General features: G+C 32.8%; 3 protein-coding genes across 3 annotated transcripts; all 3 read right to left on the bottom strand.

Annotated features, from left to right (window-relative positions):
* Nucleotides 1-384: 384 nt before the first annotated feature.
* On the bottom strand, nt 385-7,185 carry LOC114381465 (calmodulin-lysine N-methyltransferase). Its single transcript, XM_028340729.1, has 7 exons — nt 6,994-7,185; nt 6,756-6,915; nt 6,000-6,079; nt 4,786-4,846; nt 4,517-4,632; nt 2,010-2,142; nt 385-1,471 (listed from the first exon to the last, which is right to left on the bottom strand). The coding sequence occupies exons 1-7, from the start codon at nt 7,085-7,087 to the stop codon at nt 1,189-1,191; spliced, it is 927 nt and encodes a 308-aa protein (XP_028196530.1). The 5' UTR covers nt 7,088-7,185; the 3' UTR covers nt 385-1,188.
* Nucleotides 7,186-8,264: 1,079 nt separating this feature from the next.
* Nucleotides 8,265-14,071, bottom strand: LOC114381453 (oligopeptide transporter 7-like). Its single transcript, XM_028340720.1, has 6 exons — nt 13,947-14,071; nt 13,179-13,761; nt 10,429-10,998; nt 9,874-10,132; nt 9,482-9,664; nt 8,265-9,097 (listed from the first exon to the last, which is right to left on the bottom strand). Exons 1-6 carry the CDS (start codon nt 13,978-13,980, stop codon nt 8,483-8,485), a joined length of 2,244 nt encoding a protein of 747 aa, XP_028196521.1. The 5' UTR covers nt 13,981-14,071; the 3' UTR covers nt 8,265-8,482.
* Nucleotides 14,072-18,114: 4,043 nt separating this feature from the next.
* Nucleotides 18,115-22,227, bottom strand: LOC114381449. The gene is made up of 9 exons (XM_028340708.1): nt 22,045-22,227; nt 21,807-21,951; nt 21,608-21,698; nt 21,130-21,327; nt 20,771-21,000; nt 20,548-20,679; nt 19,685-19,752; nt 19,507-19,568; nt 18,115-18,469 (listed from the first exon to the last, which is right to left on the bottom strand). Exons 1-9 carry the CDS (start codon nt 22,161-22,163, stop codon nt 18,336-18,338), a joined length of 1,179 nt encoding a protein of 392 aa, XP_028196509.1. The 5' UTR covers nt 22,164-22,227; the 3' UTR covers nt 18,115-18,335.
* Nucleotides 22,228-22,669: the final 442 nt, after the last annotated feature.

Below are 22,669 nucleotides of genomic sequence, written 5' to 3'. Positions count from 1 at the left end.
CCAAAGGAAGGCTATGGGGTAGGAAAGGATTTGACTTCTCTGTTGTCCTCGTGCTACCCCATCAAAATAACGATATTTAATGGTGACATTTAATTTTAAAAATCATGAAAACTATATAATTTTAAAGGGACAACACGGGGACAGCATAAAAAGGGACAGCAGAAAAGTCAAATCTGGTAAGGAAACCTTTGATCCAATAATTTGGAAACCTTGCTTTTATTTTGATGAAAACTAAAATAGCACCTAGTATAAACTATTATAACCGACTTTGAACTGTCTCAAGCTTGTCTCTGGCCCCCACTCTTTTTTCTACAAGATCATCCTTTTTTAGAAAGCAGTATGCAAATTTGACAAGGGTCCAAGGAGACATTCAGTCAAGTCCAATCGACAAAGCAATAAATGGAAATTAATACTTATAGTTGCTTCCGTAATAGCTAAGAATCCCGTGTCATGTACATACATAATCTCACTACAAAGACAAAGCACATCCCATTACTGTTTACAACGAGAGAAAAAGCGATTAAATTCTAGTTTAATTGAACCAATTGCTAGCTTTTCACACAGTGCAACTTCATTCCACTGGTGGAGTTGCTTTGTTTACCCAATGGACTCTGCTCATCTAAAAGCTTGTAAGTATGATGCTTCAACGAAGATAAGGAAGCTTTTTTCTGTCAAAAGTTGAAGTGCAGAAACCAATAGCAAATCCTAGATACCGTTACAGATAATAAAACCACAAGTCCACAACAAATCCACACATGATTCATCTAACCTGCCATTTTTTAATCATAAATGGGGCACAGTAGAGCAAACATTTTGATCACTACTAGCATACTATTATCAGACGCAGAACTTTTAATTACTACTTTTTTTCCTTCTTTTAGCTGCTATGACCAAGTGGATTGGCCTAAAAAGAAAAAGGTTTTGCTTATCTCGAGTGCTTTTAGTATTAATCTTCGCTTTAGAGGTGAATCACTGCATACATACATATTCATTTGAGCCTTCGTGGCTGAGAATAGTGCTGTCTACTGAAGATGTGACCCCAACAAAATAATATATGACACAACGAAAACATGCAATTGGTAAGTGTCTGTATTAGGACAACTCCTGTCTCGGAATAGGTTTGAACTTTGTCTAGCAAGGGTCAACCAACAATAGAAAGAGGCCCCATGAGAATGTTCGATAGAAATTTCAAAGGGTAATTCTGATTAAGAGAGGATAGCTGTGACCTTTGTCATAACTGGGCCAAGAGTCCCTATCTTCATTCAAGAATCCCTTGTGACGTTTCCAGACTTCTTCGTCATAGTTCTCCATTACACTGAAATGCAAACTGTTTTCCTTGGCCACCTCCAAGAACAGGTCCAATGAATTGCCTCTTTTTGGACTTAAAAATATAGCCTCAGAAGATCCTGCTTTTGATAATAAATGTTTGACAATACGAGCAAGGTCTCTGTGGAAATCCTTAAAGAAAGTGCTGTCAAAATGACACCATCAATGTTGTAATATAAAGATAAGATTAGCATAAAGACCAAAACAAAAAGCAAGTCAAGCTGCATGCATGTGAATCTACTGATGCATCTCGTACAAGATATAACTGCCTTTTGCCCACTTCAAGAATAAATATAGATATCTGAACATATATCCAACTTTAAAAATTGAAGCTGATAAAAAGTTAACTACAGAAAACAAAGAAAAGTAACAGCATTTGCCAACCGACATACATGAATGCAAAAATTTGTTTATTATATATATGTAAAAGCTTCAACCAGATAAATAAGAGATTGTGTCTCATAACTACTACTACCTAATGCTGAATCCTTTAGTCTGACTCTGATCTTTATCCAAATTATATAGGGAGAGAAAAATGCTATTGACAAGAAATGACATTTTCCATTAAGCAGTTTCAGGCTTACAGCTATATCACTAGAACTGCAAATAATCATTTTATCTAAAGATGGAAAAATGCATTCAAACCAGCTATGAAATAGTCCAAATATCAAGCATCTTCTCACCAATCACTTGCAATGATGATATCAAATGAGTCTGCAATATTAGAAGTATCTTCCTGATTCCAGTGAAGAGTCATAGACTTTACAACTGTATTCCCAAATGCTCCAGAGTTGGCCTCAATGTTACGCTGAGTATCTGATGGTCATGGAAGAGCAATCCCATTCAACTAGGAAATATTTAATAACAGTACATTCTGAAAGGATATTGCCGCAAACAATTTTTTTGAAAGATAGAGCCTTATTTAATGTGCTGATTACAATGAAAAAAAATGGGGACGGGGGATGGAACTTCACATTAAGTGCAAATTGAGAAACATTAAGCAAGTGGTGTTCAACCCAAAAGCCGAATAAAGGATGGTGAAACACACAAGCAGGGAGTAATACCAACAGACTACAGCGGCTCTTTGAAAATATGTAATTACTTCCAATAGTCTTGTTTGAATAAACTTCTCAATAAATACTAAATAAATACTTATAGAAGAATAAAATAAGAAAGGAAAATGAATTAAGCTTTCTCCTATAAATTAAAATTAACTTATGCATAAGTTAAATGAGAAATTCTATAAAAGTTGAAGTGCATAAGTTGATTATAACTGTTGCACCTATATAACGATCTTTATGTAATGAAAGTGAAATTTAACAGATGTGATGTGCCAAAATAACATCTATTAGAATAACCAATTTAATCACTTGTTAACAGTCTTCCCCCCTCATCCTTGGAGGAATGATCATTTTGATCAAGTAAACTAGAGCACTACACCTAGCACTCCCAGAAGCTTCTTTCTACATGCCTCTTTCAATAGAAAAAAGCTATTGAAAATGAAAAATTCTTAAATAAAACAATACAATCTCACAAGTAGTTTTCTAATTTATCTTGATGCATGATGAAGCCAATATAACACGACATACAAATACTACCACAAACCAATCTTGCAAACATCCAAATTGAAGTCACTGAAAATAGAAATAAGTTTCATAAGATATATTGTTGTAGTTTACCTGCATGGTTTAAATTTTCTAAACACAGTATATAAAAACCATACCTATACCTAAGATAGTGCATTAGGACTGAATTTAATGCATACCATAACTAAACACAAGATTGAGCATCAGTTCTGGATTTAAGGTTTTTATCTGTTAAATGGTTTGTGGTATGGTTAAGTATGTGGCAAGGAACTTTTCTTGGTGCACAGTACAAGATGATATGATTAGTCACTTCATTATTTTGGAACGGAATTTGTTTAGGGTTTGATCGCTATGCATAAACTTCAAATTATTGTATTAAGTAGGGAAATTTATGATGCATAAGTCAGAAAATAACAAATGTAATTGAACAGGCACAAAACTAGCCAATGTTCATTGCTCTTTTATTTTTTCATTGCTTTTCTGTCTTTAGTAATGCTGTACATTTTGCACTTTCCATCCCTAGACCCTAATGTTCTACTGTGTTCCCAGCCCTTCTCTTCCTCTTGCAGCTTTTCATCTATCTACAGCTGCTGCCCTGGGTAAGTTCCCTGACTTCCTTGGCACATCTTTCTTCCTCTTTTATTCTTCCATCTCTTGTAACGCATCTCTGAACATTTTGGGCAAAAACAACCATTGGTCGCCATAGATTCAAATAAACCGTTTAATACTGGTTATTATACTAGTAAGATATTGTTATTACTGAAAATCCAGAATGTTGTTTATTACACAGCAAAGCAAAACATCTGATTGTACCCCTCCTAGAAAAAGTTCATCTTCCCTAATCAAAAGGCAAAGACAAGCTAGTCACAACTCTTAGTAATAAATTTTTGCCTTCTTAAAAAACTAAGCAAGCAATTAACTGCACAGGAATAAGAAACCCCTCACCAAGTTTTCTATCACTTTCTAACCTGTTTGTCCAGTTTGTTACATACTAGCTTTGCTTTTGCAATATCTAATTTAAGTGACCTTTTTCCTCTACATAAGAAACAAAAACAACTGACAATTGAGATTTATAATAACTGTGCATACACTTGGATAATTACTTCCATTGTCAAGAGTAGGACATATACATCTATAGAGGAGCACAACAAGATATCAAAAATTGCTACTAAAGTCATCTGATTGGTCAACTTCAACTCTCTGGTAAAACATTCAAAGCCTCTTACCAGGTTCATTTCTCACTAACCATTCTATCTGCCATGTTAACCGCAAATATCACTGCAGTGAATAAACACTTTGGCAAAATGACTTTAAACAAGGTATAGGGAACAAACATATCCACTAATGATCACATCACAGGTATTAACAAATTAAAATTAGATTTAACATATATAACACACCTGATCTTTAATTCATGAAGAAAGCTTAAAAGGAAAAAGAAACTTGTTTAAATTTATACCCAGAAGGCACTATGGTAGTATGGTACCTTACCTCACATCCAGTTTTGGCAAAGATATTGAACTCTTTAAAATACAATTAATTCTTTCCTTTAAATACACAAATTCAAAACTATTTTCATACATACAACTATACCAATAGGATACAATCAACTACTTGTGGATTTCCATCTGAGATTACAACCTCCGATGCCTCCGTAGCAGCTGCAATAGCAAATCCAGCCAAGCCGTAGCCAGAACCAAGCTCAATAACTTTTTTAGACCTAAAAGAATTTGAATGCATACCAATGATAAAAAAATAAAAATAAAAATTATACCAGCAAAAGGTAACAGAAAAATAACAGTGAAAAGATGCTGGCTATTCTCAGAATAAAATCTTCAAGAAAAAACAAAATACAGTTTTCAAACGGTCAAACCTGAATATATCTGCATGTGACAAGCAATAGTGAGCAAGAACATCTTCTGATGGCCAATTACCTGCAGAAGACATCATGAATTTATAAGCATACACTGAAAATAAAAATTCCAGAATTAATATTCAGAAATAATGAAAATCCCAAGTCATTGAAACGATCAATTAAAGTGTTTCATCCAAAATCTAGGAGCAGATAACATACAATTCATTTTCTTTTAAATAAAAAGGGTGACCCAATGCACAAGGCTCTCCCGCCTAGTGAGGTTTAGGGAGGGTAAGTGGATGCAGTCTTACCCCTGCAAGTAGAAATCTTATTGTATATAATGCTGCTTCTAGTGAATGAAATGAAAAATTACCTCAACAGCAGACAAAATTTTATTCATTTTGGCATAGAGAATGACTTCAAATAAAGTATTTTTAAAAGAACCTTATCTACATCACTACAACCAAAGTTTTGTTTGACAAGTAACTACGTGGACCTCATAACCCCACATCCCCCCCCCCCTAAAAAAACAAAGGAAAAGAGAAAGCATAGGGAAAGCCTTAACAAGATCATGTGCTAACCAAATAGAAGCTGATCACCCACCCAAAAAAACAAAAAGGAAAAGAGAAAGCATAGGGAAAATATAAAAAATCATGTGCTAACCAAATACAAGCTGATCACTAATCTTATCCCAAGTCAGTTACCGAGAGAAAGGGACCTAGTTAAAAATACAGAGTTATGCTCCAACCAAATGCACCAAATTGCAGCTTATATTGCAGACCAAATGAAATTGTTCATTTCCTAAAAGAAATACTTTCCTTCAATATAGAATATATAAAACTACTTTGACAAGTGGCAACAAGCTTGTAGCTCATGTATCACTTTATTCTGAAACATGCTAAACCTTATACTTTCAACCAAGGTTTTAAAAAACAGTTTACGACCATGATTTTGACCACAATGTCAAGGTTTTTGCAGTCTCCGCATCCACAATTGCGGCTGCATCAACTGCATTTGTCCATAACTTTCTGCAATATCAAGGACTGAGACACAGTCACAATTACAACCGCAATTTAAAATCTTGTTTTCAATAGGTTGGCAATAGAAGAGTGCAAATCATTCACAAAATCTTAGTCAACATTGATGAAAATATTTTATGCAAATATCAACGGTCCCTGTAACCTTAGAGTCAGTACTTGTGAGTTGTGACGATGATGATAAGAGAAACTTACAGACAAGCCCAGTGTTGTCAATGTTGTATCTGTTACATATCTCAAAATCACTGAGGTCAGCACGGTTGTCCACTCTTTGTCTGCATAAACAAAATATACCCACATGAAATGAGATTGTCATTTACTTTTGTAGAAACTAAATGTAAGGAAGAAGAGTGCTAGTAACACACTCTCTAGCACACCCCTTCCAACACATTTTCTCCAATTAGTCAAAATTTATTGAAAACTCAAAATCATGAGTGAGGTGCATTAAATAAGAATACCCACACAATTTTGTGATTTCCAACAAATTTCAGCAAATAGTAGAGGGCGAATTGCTAGCATTTCTCATGTAATGTAAGGTATGGCAATAGGAAAACCAGAATCAATTTAGTTCAGAACATGTCTGTTTTGACATAATTTACCTACTGAAAACTATTTTTCCTAATTTCTAATATTGGTTATGACTTCTGAAGCAATGCATGACCGAAAGAAGACAAGCAATTATAATATTGGTTTACCAAACTAACAATGAAAACACAAAAGCAAGTTTAATTTCTTTTAATTTTTTATCCGTAAGAATGGGAGACATAGTATTTGAAAGATTACAAATTACAACAATTCACGCACGCTTCTCAACGGACCGAGCTAGATCCTTGATTAAAGAAAGTTTAGTTTCTTTTGTTAAACATTATAGTTTTTTTATAAATAAAAAAAAAACAGAAAATTTCCCAACATAAAGAGCACGAAAAATGAAAAGGAAACTAGAAAACTGACGTCAAAAAGAGTTGAGGAGCGCCAGGGATGGGTAAAGTGTAACAAACGCGAGCGTCTCTGGTGGAAGAAGAACTATCGGCGATTACGTGAGAAAGTATCAAGTTGAATCCATGGCCGGTCCTTCGTGAAATGCTCTTTGTAATCATTTGAGATTGCTCGTCTGCAAAAAAAAAAGATAAAAATAAAAATGTACATGAGTAGAAGCATTTTTGCATCTCGGAAGAGGAAATGAGATTACCTGGGTGTGGTGGAGACGAGCGTGAGAGAAGTGCGCGGCGAAGGATTTTCCATCTCAAAGAGGAAGCTTTTTCGTTCGTTGTTCTGTTGTCCATGATGATGCCCGCATTAGTTCTTCTGAACAAAGCGTTAAGTTAAGGCGATTTTCCCGTTTTGTTTTTCAACGACAGCCGTTTAGATTTTAGACTGAGGAAAAAGAAGGAAAAAAATATATATATACTCCATCGGGAATTTTGGATGGAAATTTTGTTGGATTTGATTTTATATAGGAGATTTGTGTTGTGTATTTTGGATTGTAAAGAAGAAGGATTCTAAGGTTTATTTTTTTTTTTTTACCTAAAGGATTCTAAGGTTTAGTATTTACAAAATTAAAAAAAATTGTGACAATTAAAACATGTCATTATATTTTTAAATTAATTATAAGGCCTAAATAAGTTTCACATTTCTACCAAAAAAAATACATGTCAATTGAATTTTTTTTTATCGATTTTTCATCATACATGAATATTTACTAATCATATTATATACTAATGATTGAGTAATAATTTTTTTTTTATTTTCTCTCTTAAAAGTGATGTATAGTATTATGTAAAGTAGGAATAGATTAACACCTATTTGAAACTCCATGTTGGATCATTTAGAAAGTTTGTAAGTAATGTTGTTTTCAAAGTGAGAAATAAACATAGATTTACATTATAAACTAGTTTACAAGTCAATGTCAATTCATTTAGATTTACTTCAAGGAATCTTTTTTCCACAAGAGATTTGTGTAAGTGGTATGATCTTACCTCTTTCTTCTTTTGTCAAGTTGAATATTGTTGGATTATCGATTTTGGAGGTATAGTATGAGACTTTCAAAAACTTTAGTCCTCCAAACATGCATGTTGAGTTCCTTATTATCCTCAATGGGATGCATCATGCATGGAATAATGGATTTAGACATATCATCATAAAGACAAATTCCTTAGTTTTATTTACTTGATTGAGCAACAACCACGTTTGTTTCATCCATCCATTTGCGACGATAGTTACATCTATTAAGTCATTATTGACCTCCAATAAGAGATTCATATCATCCATTCTCTATGAGAAACGAATATCTACACTAATATTCTCACGAAGAAGAAAACTTCCACCAATGTATTATTAGACACGCTAGAAATTTGTCCCAATGATATTTTACAACTGCTCTCTACTTTTCTTCAATAATAATAATAATAAAAGATTAACCATCATCTATTTTACATTTTTACCTCATAATGAAAGCATACATACACTTTTGAATATTAGACATCTTCATGGATATAATGTAAATTTACATCATTATTCATAAATAAATCCAATATTTTACAAAATTTATATACAACCTCTACATGCATTGAAGAAGAAAGAATTATGCCAGCATTTGTGTATATATTTGCAAATCGCACACAACCTCAACCACAATTTAAAATCATGGCTGCAACTATACCAATACATCACTTACAAACTCAGTAAACAGAACACCCTTTAGATTCAACACCAGGAGAAGTTGGACATGAAGCTAATGGGCATCCATCAGGATCACTACCCCACCAGTTTAGGCTAATCTGTTTCATCCCCAAACACAAGTAGAGCAAAACACCCATGAAGGCTAATCCAGCATCAAGTGCCCCAGACAAGACATAGTTGTGTCGGCTCCACCAATCGCGATAGTAACGGTAGACAACAAACCCTGAGAGAAACCCAACAAGAACCCAACTTGTGTAGTTTACTGCTGTGGCTGGAGGCATGTCAGCTAATGCTCCCAAGAGCACAGGCACAGTGATAAGTCTAATCCATTGCTTATTTGGAAAAGCCTTGTGTGCTAGCCAAACCAAGAAAGGAGCAATAGCTCCAGCCAAGAAAAACCAATTGATGGCTGAGTAGTGTCCAAGATCTCCAAAAATTCTACGTGGTCCTATCAAACCCCATACCACAGATGCATCATAGAACACATGATCACCAGGGCAAGTCCATGGACTACCTGCTGGAAGCAATTCTCGTTCGCATATATTTGGAACAGTGTTCATCAGCCACCATGCTGTTAGCAAATGCACCACTGCAGATATTAAGGTGCCAAGTACCTATAGAGGAAGAGGGCAAGTAGGGGAATAAGATAATTATTAGTACTTACCAGACTATTTAGTGCATGTTTGGATTAAAGTTTACAAACCTAAGTTTGAATGAACTTTATCGATAAATTTAGTCTGCAAAACAACTCTTCCTTTCCTTTAATTTCAAATTGAGTTCCAAGACAAAATTGTTGTAAAATTCAGTTTATAGCCCGATCGGACTAAAATCAAATAAGAGGCTTTTTCAGTTTGCTTTTTGAATTTTGGGAGTCTCAACTGAAAACCATACATGCCCTTAGATGCGGAATGGTAATAGTATAATGTAAAAAAAAAAATCACTTCTCTTTGTTTTTTCCATGGTTTTGATTAGGGAGGCTTGGTGTGCAATTTGCGAACCTGTGCAAAGAACATTTCTCTTGGAGGAATCTTCATGTAATGGCCAAGCTTAAAATCTTGTAAAAAGAAAATCGCCTGCTTCATGCTCACATTCCCATACACTTTAAACAACATAATGGCAACAGGATATCCCGGGTAGATGTATCCAATTATGTACTCTGTTATTATATTCAAAGCTGGTGCCTTCACATAAAAGAAAGTTAATTATCGTGTTAAGCCATGTGATTGATAATGAAGGAAAAACAACCAAACTATTTTTAGTTGTAATGGTACTAAACTACCTAATAATTTCTCCAATGTGAGGCATCAATGCAAGGTTGTACCACAAATTTCATTAATGAACTTTACTATTACCAATACTTTTATGACTTGTGTATAACGTGGGACTATACCTGATTTGTTGTGGCTCTAATCACTCCAACCGGAAGAGTAAATGATATGGCAACAATACAAGCTAACACCACACCCCACCATGGTAGTTGGAGTTGATTGTTAAAATATTCACATATAAATATAGTTGCCGTGATGTTGAACAGAAGAATGCAAAGAAACCACCATTCAGGAACTTGTTTATAATGCTTTCTCATGATCTTCGTGTGTATATCTATCTTATTCTCTTGGAAAGCAGACTTACTTAGCCGCCATATTTCACTGCACCATTAAAACACGTATTTCAACCAATGTCACATTAGTTCACACAATTCAAAGTTCCAATAAAAAACATGGAACTATTATAACCTGAGAAAAGCTAGGAACACACCAAAACACTCTTTTGAACACATTATTTTTTCTTAGTTGAAATTCATTGAAAATCACACAAGTCTCACATCTTATTTAATGAGTCTTTCTTCTAATGTTGTAATTTTCAATAAATTATAACCAATAAAAAAAAGTGTTAATAGGAATGTCTTATAGAGTGTGCTGCTCGTTCTAACATTGTGGCTTACCTCCCATGGAAGAGCAATACATGAACAAGGGTTGCAGAAAGGCAAGCAAAACCAATGCCATATGACATAGCAAACATGGTGCTAAGATAAAGAGGGCCTTCACGCTCATAAGCCTCCATGTCAAGGTGAAACTTGGAGTCTGTGATAGCTGAGATGTTGTACTTTTGACCATTGGACATGAATAGATCATCTGAAAATATGGGAAAACTTCTTGCCTTGTAAAGGTTAGTCCAATACGCAATGGGCATGATGACATACATGAAAATGGCAAAACCGGCAGCAACATTAGCCGTGGCAAACCATGGGCTAGCCAAAGGGCTACCAAGATAGGAACATATACTTGACCAGTCAAAGCCAATAGCACCAAGTCCAAGACCATGCAACCCTGAACCTAATTGGTGTGCTATAACGGAAGTGGGAAACACCCAGCAAATCCACGAAATTGATGTTAACATTGGGATCAAGTAGCCAGGGAAGACATAATATGCAAAACTGCAAAGGAATGCTATAAGGAAAAACTGATTCCTAGTTAACCCTCCCTTTGGTCTCTTCTCTTGCTCATGCAGCGCCCTGAAATCAATTATGAAGTATATGAATTGTAAAATCATTACCCAATGTAGAATTAAAAGCCATGCGATTATTTTTTATCTATAAAGACGTAAGTCAAGTATAAAAAAATTTATAGTAACTCACGCATATTATTTAAGTAACGAAATTAGCCTCCCTTGATTAAAAGTAATGTGATTAACTGTTATTGTTCACAAATAACATAGGATTAAATGAGCCGAGATTACAAAACCTTAAGCTTAAGCTCGAGTATATGAAACTATGGAAATCTGAAATGCAAGGTGACTCCAAGCCTACTTAATAATGAATTCGTAGAATCATATTTTACATATTTTTTTATCCGTAAAAATAAAAAATAAATAAGAAAAAAATTTAAACCAACCCATGCATCTTGATATTTTACATTTTAGTTATACATCGAAAGTTTTCAATTTACAAAAACTTAGCATTTGTGGCGACGAGATTTTGCTACTTTAGAAAACCTAGTTTAGAGTGTAATAATTTAATTCATTATTTATTCAATAAAGTCTTATCATATAAAAGTTTCTTTTTATAAAATTGACTATGAAATTTATTGAAATAAATTTTAAAAAATTATTATAATAAATTTCACTAAGAAATATATTAAAATATATAGAAGGCGTTTTAATATGTTGAAATAAATTTGTCTAAATTCTTTCACATCTCTCAACTCAATTAGTTTCTCTTGCTAATATATTAAACACTCATATCATTAATTTCCATCTAGTTTTGGTTTATTTTAAAATATTTTCGAATGGAAAAATATGAAGTATTTTTTTTTTCTAATAACATTATAATTTTTCAGTATGTAACTTAAATATTTAGTTAACGCATAGTTATTTTTAATTATTTAATAAGAGTATTTTAATAAACAAAAAAACTCTTTTCTCCTAGTAATTGGTGCAATCAATAATTTTTCTCAAAATTCATGTTATCATGCACAATTATAAACATATAATTTAAAATAAAAGATACTAATATATATTTTAACATATTATTTAGGGTAAATTAGGTTGTAGATCCCTCTAAAATTATAACTGTTTGAATTTGGTCCTTCTTGGGAGGGAGAAAGGTGGAAGAAGAAGAGCTCTATCTTTAGAAAAATATATTATGTCACGACTAAAAACCATCATTTGAGTACTATTAACTGTGTTAAAATGAAAATGACCATTTTAAATCAATTTATAAAGATAAATAATTAAAATAAACTTTTTAAAAGATAAATGATGAAAATAAAAAAAAAAAAGTTAAATGACGAAAATAATCTTTAGTCAGCATTTTTATTCTTCAAATTGCTTTGAGTTGCAAAGTTTCTCTCTCTTTAAAAAATTTATATCCATCAGTGTGATTCTCCTCACTCAATTACCTTATTTTCATCCATAAAGTCTTCTATATAAAATTGTGAGCTCTTTATTTTTTTTCTGAAATTTTATAGTGTATTTGTTTATGGAAGCATGTTTCACTCCGTCTCTCCCTGGTGTTCCAGTGGACTCTAACCACAGAACATGTTTAACAACGTTCCCGAAAAATAAGATATACAGTTCATAGAAATTTTTTTAAGAAAAAAAAGTCTTAGTATAATTTAGGCTTAAAAAACTTTTTATTACTTATAAAATAAATAGTTTTGATTTTGCTACCCAAATCATTATTTTTATTTTAATATCTCATGTATTATTATGTTTGACTTTACTACCATCGTTATGAATTTTCATTGATTACTCATGTGAGAAACGAAAGTGTCACATTAGCAAGATCAAATCATTTTAAATTATTATTCAACATTCAGGTGATTTGCACGACAGGTATCAAAATTAAACAAAAACATAGGTTAGGTATCGTTTTTATTTTTATGTATCTAAATAATATATAGTTCCTACTTTATTTTTCATTTTTTATCTATCTAAATAATATATCTAAAGAAATCTAATGATGTTTTGAAAGTTTATTAGGCGTATCTACTCATTAAAAAATAAAAAAAAGAAATTGATAAATATAATAAAACTAATGAGATGAAAAATAAATAGATATTTTTTAAGCAGAGAAACGTGGGAAAGTAAAAGTAAAAGAAACAGTGTATATTTAGTGTTTGACTAGGAAAAAAAAACAGTGGCATAAAATAAAACAGAGAATGAGCCAATGACCAAGTAAATATACGAGCGTACCTGAAGAGCGAGACCTGAACAAGATTTTGGGGCCACCACATGGTAGCGGGCTCGACGAGGTAGCGTCTGAAAACCCCGGCCCAACCGAAGCCCAAAACCTGCGTCGTTATAACTACCAATAACGCCGCCAAAACCGTTAACTCCTTCCGGTAGAACACTTTAACGGCGCTAACGAAGTGGATGGCGTAGACGCTTGCGGCTCCGGAACTGGCGAAGATGGTAATGAGCACGTGCTCCTTCACGTTGAACTTCCCCGGATTCAGCGTGAATTCCCATTTTGTGCCTCTCATGAACACGCGCCTTGTCACCGCCGCCGCCATCAGGTGCCCCGCCGGCACCACCGCTATCTGCGCCGAGATCGCCGTCACCGAAAGCGGCTCCCGCCTGTACCCGAAGAACTGGTTCAGGAACGAGAGGAGAGCGCAGGCTAGAGTTCCCAAAATCCATGTCCGGAAAGTGAAGGAAGGAAGTGATGGATCGTCGCCCACCGGAACCGTCAGCGCCACCTGCTCGATCGGAGAATTCTCGCCGCCGTCCGGCGAGCTCGAGGTGTTGGCGTCGGCGTTGTTGACATGCCTTTTAACTGAAAAAAGAAAATCAATCAATGAATATGCCAATTACAAAGGAAAGCAGCGTTAAAAAAAATTATCAATAAGAATCGAAGATAATTCCCAGAAATTAACAACAACTCATGCGCGGCTCAACTTCAAAAGAAAAAAAAAAGATCGAAAGTGCGTTTAAAAAATAAGAGAAAACGAAGGAACGAACTTAGAGGTGAGTTGATTTCAGGATCATTAGCCATGGTGCTGTAATTTGAAAACCAAAGTGTTTTTTTTTTGTTGTTCTTAAACGCCGTTGACGTTTCTGATTCATATAGTAATATAGTATAGTTTTTGCATGTGTCGATTTGATTATGTGGACAAATATTTAAGAAAAGAGAGATGACACGCCACATGACTCAGATTGCTGCAGTAAAAAAATGACTCAGATTGCTTTTTTTGTTTTATGCTTTTCTTTTCTTTTTTCTTATTCTTAAAAAAATGTAAATGTTTATACCAAAATATCAGATTCCTAAGAATAATAATGATTAGACTTAAACTTTATGTATTATTCCCGGAGAAAGTCTTCCATTTGACTTTTAAAATTAATTGGCAAAATACTTTTCATGGTATATTTCTTTTATAATTAGAAAATTTTATATACATTTTATTCAATAAGGGTATATAATATCTATATAGCGAAAAACGTATATTGGAAGTAATATTAGTAATGTATTAATAAGATTATTCCCTTTTTGCAGTAAATAGAAAAAAAAAAAAAACTATTCCCTTTTTTTGTATTTTAGGATTTGAATCTTGTTAAAAATGAAGGACATATTCATCTCGGAACGGCTTTGTTTGAATTTTGGTATGGTACAGTATTACTCTCGGCGTTCAAAGGATTTGTCTGTTGTCCCAAATAAACTAGATAATGCTTCGTATTTGGACTTGTTTATAGGCAAAATACATTCGATGGATATGAGAAGTTTTATTTTTTCTTTTTTACAGACTTTTAAATATATTTTTAGTCTCTTACTCTTATTGAGGTATTTTCGGTTTTGAACTCTCAATTATAAAAAATAATTTAGTCTTCAAATTTGTAAAATATTATTTTTAGTCAAACTTCCCTTTTGAGTTTCAGTACTATAAAAAGGTTAAAATATGTTCTTTTTAGTCATTTAAATTAACTCTTGGAGATTAAAAATAACATTTTGCAAATTTAATAGACTAAAAATATAAATTTTTAATTGAAAGACTAAAATTAAAAGTATTTCAAATTTAAGGAACTAAAATTATATTTATGTTTTCCACCTAGAGGGGAGTGAAGCAAAAAATCCAATCAAAAGTTATTTTTTTAATTGAAAAAACTAGACTTGAATATATAGTTAGTTGTTGTAATTTATCCAAATTTTTATTTTAGTATTTCTAAACTTTTTTTAAATCGTCCCTAGAATTTATTTATTTTTCTATTAGTCCTCACCATTAAAAATGTTATCGGTTATTGACATAAACCAAGTGTTAGAAAAAAATGTTATGTCAGCATACCTTGGTTATTTGATTATTTTGTAGGGACTTTTTTAGTTTTTCCCAACCTGTTTGTTTTGCACTTGAGCGGTTGGGGTATCTGGTAGCATACCCTTGGTTATTTAGTATTTATGCTCTATAGTTTACTTTGGTGCATTATTTATAAAGTTTCATTTTCTCATTTTTGTTTTTGTTTTTTTATGGTTGTGTGTCGGTAACCACGAAGGAGAACCAGAAATGAAGTTCACTATTCAATTGTGATTCTTATAAATGTTGGAGAAATTTGTATTGATAAGTTTTCTTTCGCCTAAAAACTTGAGTTTAGATCTATTTGTTTGTCCTAATTTTCGGTCTCCTATCTTGAGAGTGTATGCTTATCCTTAATTCCATTTTTCATAGAAATATACTGTGAAATAAGTTATATGTGTAAAATTACAAGCAATCTGATTCTAACACAAAAGACTGTAAAAATTTTCTAATGAAATAAACAATAAAATTTCTATTTGATATACCGGGACATACCACTATTTAAGACCATATCAAGGTTCCATTTTAGTGTTTTTGTGCATTGATTGACATATATATTTTAGTGTTTTTCTATGATTTCAGCATTTTTGGAAGAATAGATAACAGATATGACGAAGACATTCATCCAATTCAAATAAGATACCATTTTCTCTTATCTTATATCACTGCTATAGGCATTTTCTCTTTCTTTCAATTTTACAAGGAGAGAAAAAAAAAATTCTTCTACACTTCTTTTTGTTAATTGTTGTATTCTGATTTGATATCTGTTATTTTTCTTCTTTTTCTAAATACTGAGGGATAAGATTAATGTGGGTTTATTTTTTCATCCTTTCTCAGTTCACACTTGGTACTGCTAGCATATTTTTCTTGTTTTTTTTGGGATTTTGGCCAAACACAGATCACTACTTTTGATCTAAAAGACACATTGGTTTTGATAATTTAATCTTAATTTCAATTATTCTAATTTTAATTTATAGTTTGTACTAGAACCATTATACCTGTTTGGTTAAGTTACTTAGTTGTCTTCACATTAGAAATTTGGTTAAGTTAATTGGTATATGTACCAAAGACAGCTTCCATTGCTTGGTTAATGAACTCATTCAAAATGGAATCATGGAATCCCATTTACATGGTATAAAAAAAACTTCTCATTTGCTTACTCCATCCTTTTGGTAGCATAGACATAAAGTGAATTTTGGATATTAGACTTAAGAATATTGGCTTCATAATTTATGCATGAATGGTTTTGATGCATATTTTTCTGACCGTTGCCTTCAGCTTAAGAATATTTTTCTCATATGCCAATCCATGCCTATATTTGTCCTTCCATCTCATCTTGGTATTTACATTCCACTTAGTGAATGAGTTTAGAATATTGGCTTCATAATTTATGCATCCATGATTTAAAACTTTGTTTTTCAGGTTGGTAGCACATTCATTGTGAAGAATGATGCAGTTAAGAGGAACATACCTATCATAGAAGTTGAGTATCCAATGAGTGATACAATGGGTAAACTTTTCCTTTGGCCTTCTAAAAACATACACTTGCTCAGTCCTTCACCTATCTCTTGCTCTACTGCTATTTAATCAAATGTGGCTAGAACTACAATGATTCCAGGATACGAATGGCCAATTTTAGTAGGGTAGTTGCGTGTAACTTTATCTTTGTGAATAAAAAAAAACTATTTATATGATTTGAACATGTGACTTTTAAGTCAAAGAGAATTCCAACTAATAAAAAAAATAGGCTTAAACACTTTTTTCATTGTAATTTAATATTTTTTCCATTTTTGTTCCTCTATTTTTTTTCATTTTAATCCTTAAAACATGTTTGTTTTGTTTTTTCGTCCTTAATATACTTTAAATAATGTTTTTTTTTCATTGTTTAAAGTATTATCTAAAGAACTTTAAGGACGAAAAATAAAACAAACATATTTTATAAAGATATTTTTTTACCGGAACAAAAAAAAACTAAATTACTGGAATAAGAAGGTATTTAAATCAAAAAAGTATAAAGAAAAAGAAAAATGTAGTTGGCCACTGAAATAATTCTGTATTTAATATCTCTAAGCATGCTAAATTTACTTATTTGTTATATAGAATTGTAGCAGAATAATATAATTATGCATTTAATATAGAATTTTCACCAACTTGATTTGATATATACATGAGGTCTGAATTGGTTTTGTGACTGCAGAAGTGATGAAGATAGAAGGCCTTGTTATTAATTGCTCTGGCGTGAAACTGAAACCTTCAAGTTCTTGGATTAATTGCCTTGATATTAATCGCTCACCAGACTTGAATTATTAACCTTTTCTACAACATGAGTGATAGTAAAACACCTTGAATAATTTTTTTATATTGTTCTGTAATAGAGCAAGATCCAAAGGTGATAGTGGCATGCTTATTTATTGTATAGTGGCCTTTAACTCATTCACTATAATGTTTATTTATTTACAGAGTCATCTCCTTGACAACTATCTAGTATCTAGCAATCACTATCTCCCTTACTCACATTTTATGTCAGTAGTACGTTTTATTTTGTTGATTTATTTTTCATCTAACACACTATTATATTAGCTTGCACATTGGGAAAAATTGATCATCACAGGTCTTCTATCAATTTCTTTAAATACACCTTTTAGGATCTACTTGAGTCATGTTATGAGTTTTTTTTTCTTTCCATTGTTAGAACACCTGTAAAACTGAATGGTTGGACCTTCGTTATCCTTTTTTTTGCCATATTTACTTCTTTTCAAACTTGGTTTTATCATACTCAGATTCATATGTCAGGTGCCAATCCAAATTAATTGAGCACTCTATTGACAAACTTGTATAAATAATTCTAAGCCGACAAACTTCTTCATGCATCTTGATAAATTAAATAAGTCGACAAACATCTTCATGTATCTTGACAAATTAAATATAAGTATTTGACTACAAAAGAAGAAGAACAACAATAATAGTGAAAGAATTATCTATTGTATGAAACTTTCTAATGTATTAGGAGTATACTAAATCTGTCCGGCATTTAAAAAGAATATTTTCTGAGCACGGAAGAAAAAAATCAAATGACAACTTTTGTGAACTTTGCTACAAATAGTCCACTGGTTTGTGATGTTAAAGGGTCAAATCGCCATGTTTTCGGTATGCGACCACCCTTGCAAGGCCAATCACTGGCAGCATCTATCTCCGTCAACTCTGTAGATTGAAATAAGAACGCAAAAACATGAGGAACAAAGATGTCAATGGCATATATGTTAGTTCCATTATTATAATTATGGTGTAAGAGAAAAAAAATTATCCCAAAATAATTGTTATTTTAGTTTTTCAATATAATATTAATTACTTTTTGTTACTTGTATTTCTTATAATATTAATGATAGACAACAAAATCTATAAATGAATTAATGATAATATAAGGTTAATTTTATAAAATTATTATTCTCTTTCATTCATTTATGTTTTGTCTTATTCTGTATAAAACAACCTAAGACTACAAAAACATGTTATTATATGATCCAAGGACATATTATGCTCGCAAGACATAATATGTTATTATAACTCAAAGACGTGAAGCAACAAGCATATATGATCCAAGGAGTACCACTGCTAAAAACTATGCTCGCATGTTTTGCTAGAAATGTATTCTGTGTCCATTTTAAATTTTAACTGATAACTACAAAAAATGCCAGTATTTTATTGTTTTCTAGTTGCAAACTAATAATTCATTTTTTTTTTCATCATTTATTGTACAGATCTTTGAAAACAAGATATATAGCATAAATCGTGTGACATTCTCGTAATAATTAATATAAAAAAGTGAAAATAGAAAATATTCCCACCAGCTAAATTCTTCCTAGCTTAAACAGCATTAGCCTGTTACTATCCGACATAACCTTTTGCAAGTTAATGGTGTCTACCAAAATAAGAAAGAAAGAGAAAGATGTCGTGGTTCCTTAAAGGTCAACTACATAAAGTTGATAATTTTGTAAATCTGAGACAAAATCAGGTTGGGGGAAAGAGGGTTAAAAGGTTTGAGGATAGAGGCAATATGAATCTAAATGGAGAATTTCTACAAGAGAAGCACATAAAATTTGACAAAACACAAGCATAGTAGAAATGCTAATCATATTACTGAAATGGATAACATGAAATAATAAACATAGACCAATAAAAATAGTTGACAAAACAGATCATTTTCACACTGGAAATAAATTGAAGCATGAAAATCCTACCAGCAGTTTCGTTTTCCTTCAAGAATTGTTCCACCACATCTTCATTTTGTGCAATAGTTAAGCTAATCAATCAACAAGGTATTTGTTAGAATAAAATGACATGAAAAATGATATGGCACTGGCACCTGCGAGCAGACTGCATTTAAAAAAGCCCAACAAGTTAAAATGTAAAAGGTACCTGCAAGTGCTGTAGACGAGGGACCCTCCAACTTTTAGCAGTCGGAAACCATTGGTGAGAAGATTCAACTGCAGCCAGACACAAAAGGTATGTGTGTGTTAAACTAAGGTGATATCTAAGACTATTGGCATGCATCCCATGGATTATGCCGAAAATGGCAATAGGAACAATCTCCAATATCTTCTTCAGAAATCCCGTTTTGTTTTTTTTCTTTTGGGTGGAAATATCGCCAAAACATTTAACTACGTGAACATGAAACTACTGAAAGCATAGTATACTATCATATTACAGACAATGAGATTTGTCATATTTACAAGTACATACTTAAAATTCATACACACTTGTTATAATGCTTTGATGGACTTGATGCTCATATAGTCCTGGCCATACAATGCTTTGAAATGAAGGCTTTCATTTTTTTTGAGGTTCAAAGGTAAGGTTGCAGAGAGTTAGCTAGTTTCATGATTTCATACTCTTAATCACCCAAGCATATGTTTAAAGAATTAGTAATATATATATATACCCACAATTAATCACTTGAGCACCCAGATTTTAAAACATGTTTTAGCCATTACACTTCATGCAAATCCAAAGAGTACCCCAGTTCACCATTGGTATGTCATTACCCCATAGAAGACTTTCTATCCAAAAGGAAAAATACAAAGTTCAGTGTTTGATACTGACGCAATCAGTAATCCTGAACTATCTCATCAATAGCCAATTTATTTGTGTTAATTCTTGGACAAGATTCTGTCAGAATATGTGAGAGAGAGAGAGAGAGCAAAGAATGATGATAATTCCAATTAAGTGTTCTATTGTAGAGAATAAGTATAAATGGTTCAAGAGAAAAATGAGTCATTTGCCTGAAGAGTATGCAAGTCATCAGTCCTCTCAGCATCTAGTACACGGCGCTGAAGAGTTCCCCAGCCCCAATCTTCAAACTTCTGAATATGTTTAACTGAACCGTCATGAGTGCACTCTGCATCCACAAGGACCTGCCGCAAATCCCAACAGATAATCAAATTTTCAGGGTAGAAGAAAGCAGAGCATTATGCAAGATAAATTCAAAAAGAAAGTATACATTACCTTGTCATAGCCATGATTTGCAATCTCATTGTCAGATAAAGTCCTATATAATTCTCCTTTAGTAAGACCAACAACTCCAGAATGTTGTCCATAATAAATGAGCTCAGGAGGCTGAGACCTAGACACCAATTGTGCAGTCCCACTTTTATTTGCCTTTTTCCTCTCTTTCCATGGTCTTCTAGATGTCCACTCCTTGAACACATCCACTCTTCCTTCCAATCCAGACTCACCTGTTTGATACTTGATAGAAAGAAAACATTTCAAAAGCAGGAAATACTGATCAATAAATAAATGATATTAAATTTGCAGTATCACATTTCAGACTGGACCATCTCTATAACAACATAAACTTCAATTACATGATTTGCAGTCAGAACAAAATCCGCTAGGAATAACTGAAAATGCTGTTCCATCAGCAACAAAAAGCCGGCACCGACCACCAATCATATATTTCTGCAGCATTGTCCTACACGCTGCCAAACGATGCCTTGCAACATCCACTCCAGCCACAGAGCCTGAATCACCAAGAAGGTCCAAAATCATACAAAGTTTGGCACCTGAAAAAAAAAAAAAAAAGAAGTTTACAAATACCATAATAATCAACATTCAATTGTTTCTCGAGGAAACTGATAAATTACATTCAAAGCTGTTCTTTCAACTAAAAACAAAACAACATCCTGCAAAAAATTAAAAAAAAAATGAAAAATCATCATTGAAACATAACCATTTTATACATTTTATTCCTGAAATAAAGCAATCTTAATCTCACTCATTTGTTTTTCAACAATAAGAAGATAGAGAATACAAGCATGAGTGGGTAAAGAAAGAAATATGTACCAGGAGCAGCACACAGGTCGAGAACATGATCCCCAGGTGATATATTTAAAGCCATAACTGCAGCTCCAGAAGCTGCATCAATTCCATATATCTGACACATAAAAAATCCAACAATACCTGAGTTTTAAATAAAATTTGTAGCAACCAAACTACTTGGTTGATCTATGAAAAGCCAAACTAATATTCCATGATCAGTTACCTTCCCTTCTCGGTATGCCCTAGAACCAGCAATTTGAACGTGAGGTGGAAGAGAGTAAAATCCCGGTAACCACTCTAATTTTTCGAGTTTGCATTTCACCTCTGCTTCAACCTCTTCAATACATGATTCGAAACCGGGTTTCAACCTTTGAAGGCACAATAAGAAGAAAAATAAGTTTCAAATTAAAAGGCATGAAGTGAAGCAAGGAGATTGAGAAAATGGCGAAAATTGGAATTACCGAATGTATCGTGGGGTGGAATCAATAGCAGTGTAAATGGAAGGGTCGAGCCCGTTGGTCTCCAGGAACTGAAGGAAAGCGTCCGGCAGTGGCGCCTTTGCAGCGTGTTCTTCTTCCATGGAAAGCTCAAGTCATGTTCGGTAAGAAGGCTTTTTTCTTCTTGTCAATAATTTGGTGGATGGGCCTGATAAGAAAATTAAATTAATTTTGATTCTGTTAGGTCCTGACAATGTTTATTTTTTTCCCGAATCATTGGTACAAAATAATTATTCAATAACTTTTTTTTTTCAACAAAATTTATTTCATATTCAATAATTAATCAAGATTCAAACCCTAAATTACTTAATTAAGAAATACATGATCCTATTACTTATACAAATCATTGTTGATTAGATTTAAAAAATTGCTCTAAACAAAAAAAATGAAACATAACATATACATCTCATTTAATATTGTCTTCTTATAATAGACGTCATTGTCATTCAAGCCAAATATATTAAAGCATCTCCAATCGGAGGTGCTTTGTGAGTTTCTAAGTGTAAGAAACTCTCCATTAGAGACTATCTTTCTGACATGAGAGTTACTTCACCGTAAATTTGAGTTTCTAATATAAGAAATTATTTCT

This window comes from Glycine soja, chromosome 2, assembly GCF_004193775.1.
Source record: "Glycine soja cultivar W05 chromosome 2, ASM419377v2, whole genome shotgun sequence".
NCBI lineage: Eukaryota > Viridiplantae > Streptophyta > Magnoliopsida > Fabales > Fabaceae > Glycine > Glycine soja.
This window is presented reverse-complemented; position numbering and strand designations above follow the sequence as displayed.

Coding starts and splice junctions, on each gene's coding strand:
- LOC114381465 (XM_028340729.1), bottom strand. CDS start 7,087: ATGGACAACAGAACAACGAACGAAAAAGCTTCCTCTTTGAGATGGAAA. Junction 6,916..6,993: donor CTCGTCTCCACCACACCCAG/GTAATCTCATTT, acceptor TTTTTTTTGCAG/ACGAGCAATCTCAAATGATT. Junction 1,472..2,009: donor ATCATCATTGCAAGTGATTG/GTGAGAAGATGC, acceptor TCATTTTGACAG/CACTTTCTTTAAGGATTTCC.
- LOC114381449 (XM_028340708.1), bottom strand. CDS start 22,163: ATGGAAGAAGAACACGCTGCAAAGGCGCCACTGCCGGACGCTTTCCTT. Junction 21,328..21,607: donor CGACCTGTGTGCTGCTCCTG/GTACATATTTCT, acceptor TTTTTTTTTCAG/GTGCCAAACTTTGTATGATT. Junction 19,569..19,684: donor CTCGTCTACAGCACTTGCAG/GTACCTTTTACA, acceptor TTGATTGATTAG/CTTAACTATTGCACAAAATG.
- LOC114381453 (XM_028340720.1), bottom strand. CDS start 13,980: ATGGCTAATGATCCTGAAATCAACTCACCTCTAA. Junction 13,762..13,946: donor TGAAATCAACTCACCTCTAA/GTTCGTTCCTTC, acceptor TTCTTTTTTCAG/TTAAAAGGCATGTCAACAAC. Junction 9,098..9,481: donor GAGAAATGTTCTTTGCACAG/GTTCGCAAATTG, acceptor CTTCCTCTATAG/GTACTTGGCACCTTAATATC.